Source organism: Microchirus variegatus, assembly GCF_963457635.1.
Source record: "Microchirus variegatus genome assembly, chromosome: 1".
In the NCBI taxonomy this organism is placed as follows: domain Eukaryota; kingdom Metazoa; phylum Chordata; class Actinopteri; order Pleuronectiformes; family Soleidae; genus Microchirus; species Microchirus variegatus.
In genome coordinates this window covers 46762985-46768984 of record NC_139802.1, presented here as the reverse complement: position 1 = coordinate 46768984, position 6000 = coordinate 46762985, and the positions used below count along the sequence as shown (strand labels likewise).

The following is a 6000-nucleotide window of genomic DNA, read 5'->3' as shown; positions in this document are numbered from 1 at the left end:
AACTGACGTAGATTTTTTTAGAGCTTAAATTAAACTGAAGTCAGTTGTAAAAACCTAAACTATCCCTTTAAGTTTTCCTGTGAGTGTGTGAGTGAGCATTTGTTTTGCGTTACCATGGTTTCCAGCAGTGGAAAATAAAACCAAATCGAGCAGAAAACGCTGATTTCATTAGAAACGTTCCATGTTTCAGTCTCACCCTTCTTACGAGCCTGAGCGATGACATCAGCGGCGCTTCTGCTCATCACCTTGGTAACGTAGAGAGGACAGTTGGTCTGATTGGCTACGGTGACCGAGCGGTTCACAGCCTCCGCCTCCACCTGGACACACACACACACACACACACACACATAAACAACAACACAAACAAAACGATTCTTCATCTCTGATGATGATGCTGATGATGATGATGATGATGATGATCCTCACCTCCTCAGGACGACTCAGCACATGACCTTCAGGTCCAGTGATGCCCTGATCCAGGATCCTGCGCTGCTCCTGCACACACACACACACACACATTAGCCCTGGTGTGAACGAATGAAAGTGTGAAACGTGAACACGTGACCGTGTGAACATATGAACATATGTGATTATACGAACGTACGAACGTGTTAACGTAGGAACGTGTGAATATATGAACGTAGGAACATACGCATGAACGTGTGAACGTGTGAACGTGTTAACGTATGAACGTATGAACGTGTGAACGTGTGAACGTGTTAACGTAGGAACGTGTGAAAGTAGGAACGTGTGAACGTATGAATGTATGAACGTGTTAACGTAGGAACGTGTTAACGTATGAACGTGTTAACATATGAACGTGTTAACGTAGGAACATGTGAACGTATGAACGTGTTAACGTGTGAACGTATGAACGTGTGAATGTGTGAAAGTAGGAACGTGTGAACGTATGAATGTATGAACGTGTTAACGTAGGAACGTGTGAATGTGTTAACGTATGAACGTGTTAACAGATGAACGTGTTAACAGATGAACGTGTTAACGTAGGAACGTCTGAACGTAGGAACATGTGAACGTGTGAACATATGAACGTATGAACGTGTGAACGTATGAACGTGTGAATGTGTGAAAGTAGGAACGTGTGAACATATGAATGTATGAACGTATGAATGTATGAACGTGTTAACGTAGGAACGTGTGAATGTGTTAACGTGTTAAAGTATGAACGTATTAACATATGAACGTGTTAACGTAGGAACGTGTTAACGTAGGAATGTGTTAACGTAGGAACATGTGAAGGTATGAATGTATGAACGTGTGAACATATGAACGTTTGAACGTATGAACGTGTGAACGTGTGAACGTGTTAACGTAGGAACGTGTGACAGATGAACTAAATTCGCGTGAACGTATGAATGTGTGATTGTGTAATCATGTGAACGAATGAATATATGAACGTGTGAACGTGTGAACGTGTGAACCGTGTCGTACCTCAGCGACGATGTCTCCGTTCTCGGCGTGAACCTGAGCGATGGCTCCCAGGTCACGAATCACACTGAACACCTCGTACACCTGCAACACACACACACACACACACACACACACACACACAGGTATGAGCTGTACTGAAGCAGCCACCAGGGGGCGACATACGTTTTCTTTTTTTGCTTCAAATCTTTAAATACAGCGTTTGTGTTTGAATCATAAAGTCTAAAAAGTCTTAAAAATCTTCTTTTCTGAAGGTCCAGTGTGTAAGAATGAGTGACACCTAGTGGTGAGATAATGAACTGCACCACAGATCGATTAGTTGTGTCTGATCAGAGTCTGACTGAGTCAGGGTTCGTCAGTGAAGAGAGGTGATGATCAAACCTGAGCGTCCGTCAGCTGGAACAGATCTTTGTAAGCCAGGTAAACCAGGAAGGAGTTCACACCTGAGATAAAACATTTAAATAATAAAACCTTTTAGTCAAATACAATCACCTTTTGTTGCTTTTAAATGATATATTTGCACTTTACTGTGAGTGTAGTACACATATCAGCCTCTAGAGGCGTGTTTCCTAACCCTGGTCCTCAGATAACTCTGCCCTGCCGTGTTTTACATGTTACCCTGATTCAAATAACCCTCATCGTCAAGCTCTGCACGAGCCTGAGAATAAACTTTTGTGTTTTTTTTAAAATAATAATTTAATGTTTCAACTTTTGTTAAAAAAAAAAATCCAAAATTTTGTTTCAACTTTTGTCAAATTATTTCCAAAAAAAAGTAATGTTTTAACTTCTGTTTTTAAAAAAAATCCCAAATTTTCTTTCAATTTTTGTCCGTTTTTGTTTTTGTCAAATTCTTGTTTCAACTTCTGTCTTCTAAAAATTTTTTTTATAAAAAATAATAATATTTTATTTTATCAATTTTTTTTATTAAAAAAATAAAATAAAAAATGGAATGTTTCCTGTGGATCAGGTGTTTTTGGAACAGGGCAACATGTAAAACATGGCAGCGCAGAGTTCCCTGAGGATCAGGGTTTTGGAAACACTGATGTAGTGTTTTAGTCATGTTTACGTCACAGTTTTACTCGTTAAATTAAACGAAAAATTAAATGTGTGTGTGTGTGTGTGTGTGTGTGTGTGTGCGCTCACCGTGGTCTTTGACCAGCGTCTCCATCTCCTCTTGAATCCCTCGATGCCACTCAGTGACGTCCACGTGCAGAGAGAAGTCGCAGCAGCATTTACTGTCGGCCGCCTCACGCCACTGTTCAAAGGCTGAGATGAGGCTGACCCCGGGGTCAGGGAGCACATGGTCGACTGTGCACACGCACACACACACACACACACGCACACACACACACACACACACACACACACAGTGAATCCATGTTATCATCATCATCATCATTATAATCACATGTATATCTCTGCTGCTCCCTCACTGATCATGGTGTTTCCTCCGGCGAGCGCCGCCTTGGTTCCCTGATAGAAGTCGTCGGCCGACGTCATTCCTCGATCCGGCATCTGGAAGCGCGTGTGCACGTCGATGCCGCCGGGAATCAACATGCCGCCGTGAGCGTCGATGGTTTTCACGCCGCCGGGAACGATGAGGCTTTCCCCGATTTGTCTGAGAGAAAAAAAACAGCAACGTTTAATTTAAAAATACAGAAAAATTGAAATGAAAAAAATCAGAATCAGTGGAATTTACTTAAAGGCGCCATATGTAAGAATGTGGTCAAAAACAGTTACTACGTTCAAATTCAAAACACTGAGGTCTTTCAGGTTTCGTTTTCTGACGTAACTGTTCAACCCGTGGTTGCTCGGCAGCTGAGACTCTACTGACTGCAATGATTGGTAGACGGCGGTAGGTGGCGCCAAAACATGATTTCAAAACATAAACATGATTTACAGTCTGCAAAATATTTAGTCTGTACTGTTGTTGTTGGTGAGTTCAGTTTGTTATATGAACATTATTCCTGAGTCTCTGTGACATATTAGGAGGATTTTATCATTTATTACATAATGCACCTTTAAATCAAAAATAACAACATACATTTGATGCAAAGACGCTTTAGAATATTTGACTGGATTATTATTCACAGTTTAAGAGATGCATTCAAAGACCGTGGTAAATTTCATCACTTGTGCAGAAATCCCTGTTGAATTGAAGAGGAGCAGCTTCGCGGTGCATTCAAGAACCCTCGTAAATATCGTCATCATTATTTGACGAGAGAGCAGTGTGTAAACTCACTTGATGACTCCGTCCTCCATGTAAAGGTCAGCACAGAACGACTGGTCATCGTTCACGATCTTTGCTCCTTTGATCAGGAGACGATCGCTCTGAAAACAACAACAACAACAACAATATGTTTACGTCACAATTTTATCAGGATAAACTCCACAAACACAAAGACCCTGAACGCCTCGTTCCCTCACTCTGTGAGACCCCTCAACCGCTGTGACAATCTTTAAAGACACTTTTGACCACTGGGGGCAGCGTGACAAACTTTAAACACGATAACGATGTTATGTTACGATGTTAGGTTATGATGTTAGATTGAGATGTTAGGTTACGATGTTAGATTGCGATGGTAGGTTACGATGTTAGATTGCGATGGTAGGTTATGATGTTAGATTGAGATGTTAGGTTACGATGTTAGATTGAGATGTTAGGTTACGATGTTAGATTGCGATGGTAGGTTTACGATGTTATGTTACGATGTTATGTTACGAAGTAAGGTTATGATGTCAGATTGCGATGTTATGTTACAATGTTAGGTTACAATGTTAGGTTACAATGTTATGTTACGATGTTATGTTACGATGTTGTGTTACGATGTTATGTTACGAAGTAAGGTTATGATGTCAGATTGCGATGTTAGGTTCCGATGTTAGATTGCGATGTTATGTTACGATGTTATGTTACGATGTTATGTTACAATGTTAGGTTACAATGATATGTTACAATGTTATGTTACGATGTTATGTTACGAAGTTAGGTTATGATGTTAGATTGCGATGTTATGTTACGATGTTATGTTACAAAGTTAGGTTATGATGGCATGTTACGATGTTATGGTACGATGTTAGGTTACGATGTTAGGTTATGATGTTATGTTGTGATGTTATGTTACGAAGTTAGGTTACAATGTTATGTTACGATGTTATGGTACGATGCGATGTTATGTTGCGATGTTGTAATGTTACACATTTGACAACATGTGCTGACGTACGATGTCGGGATCACAACATTCACCTGAACGCTCCGTCACGTCGTATTCTCAACTTCATACGTAGAGTTTTACATTTTCTTGCCGTTTATTGAGCATCATAACGTATAATTTGTCTTTAAGGAAAAGGTTTTTTTTCTGCCTGTATTTGCTGTTTTCCGTTTACAGACGTTTGTTGCTGTTGCCGAGCAACCGTACTCTCACTGATTCACAGTATAAACACGGATCCCTGTTCAAACTGGAGTTTACCTTTAATTCATATTATTATGAAAGACGAGTGGAAACAAATCCACAGTCTAATCTGCTCAGACTATGAAAATAAAGTGTCGCCGTAGCAACAAACGCTGAGTCATGATCACTGTGTGAGTTCTGGATTAGCACTCACTGACAGTCAGTCCAGACTCTGGATTTAATCTGAGAATAATAAAATAACAGCTGATGATGTTAAACTACAGATGTTGGAGATAAAATCCTGAATTCTTCAGTAAACAATCATCAGTTTCACCATGAAGTCAAGTCTGACCTGATTCTTCAAATAGACTGAAGATATTTTTAGTTTTGACTTAATCTGTGTTGAGACGACACTTCCTGTTAATCCTCTCATCTCTGAACCAACTGCTGCTCGCTCGCTCGCGTGAACACTTCTTACCTCACCACCAGGGGGCAGACTCCTCTGTTTAAACGAGTAAATAAATGTCATGTGACTCTGTTTAGACAAACTGATGAAGCTGCTGCTCTGAGATTATTTAACTCTCAGATTATTAAACGTGTACATTTAAGCTGTTTAAACAGATGCTAACAGCGTCAGGAGTTAGCATCTACACAATTACGTTAGCATCAGAGCTGTGAGGCTACACAGAGAATGCTGCAGTTGTTAGCAGCAGCAAACATTAGCTTTACTAACTGTTAGCACGGGGTTATTAGGCACCAACATGTTGAGCTATCTTAAATTGATGCTAACAGCTGTCTGTGGAGCTACACAGAGGAACACTGTGGTTAGCTGTTAGCAGCAGCTTTGCTAAATGTTATCGGAGCCGGTACTGCTGTAGCTACATGTTACCATTTAGCCTGTCATTAGCATCAGAGTCAAGTGGATGAACTGAGGTAGCTTCGGCTGTTAGCAGCAACAGAATGTTAGCTTTGTTAAATCAGTCAAACTTTATTCACTTATTCACGATTTTTACTCATTTACTCACAACTACATTTTTAACATAGGATACAAATTGTTTTAGCGTTTGAGAAGCTAACTGTGTTAGCACGATTAACAACTGAGTTAAAGTTAACGTAACTGAAATATCTTTGTTACTGAGCAGTGAAGCAGTAACTAGTT

At 40.1% G+C, this 6000-nt stretch overlaps 1 protein-coding gene across 1 annotated transcript in view; it reads right to left on the bottom strand.

Annotated features, from left to right (window-relative positions):
* The window catches only part of dpysl2b (dihydropyrimidinase like 2b), a gene marked incomplete at its 3' end in the record, with an annotated part of 9333 nt that extends 5607 nt beyond the window's left edge, over positions 1-3726 (bottom strand). The window contains exons 1-7 of the mRNA XM_083902059.1: positions 3692-3726; positions 2883-3067; positions 2593-2757; positions 1831-1892; positions 1453-1533; positions 427-495; positions 197-317 (exon numbers count right to left, since the gene is read on the bottom strand). Of these exons, the coding sequence (XP_083758185.1) occupies positions 197-317; positions 427-495; positions 1453-1533; positions 1831-1892; positions 2593-2757; positions 2883-3067; positions 3692-3711 (703 nt within the window). The 5' untranslated portion in view covers positions 3712-3726. The remainder of the gene's footprint in view (positions 1-196; positions 318-426; positions 496-1452; positions 1534-1830; positions 1893-2592; positions 2758-2882; positions 3068-3691) is intronic.
* Between the last annotated feature and the right edge of the window lie 2274 nt (positions 3727-6000).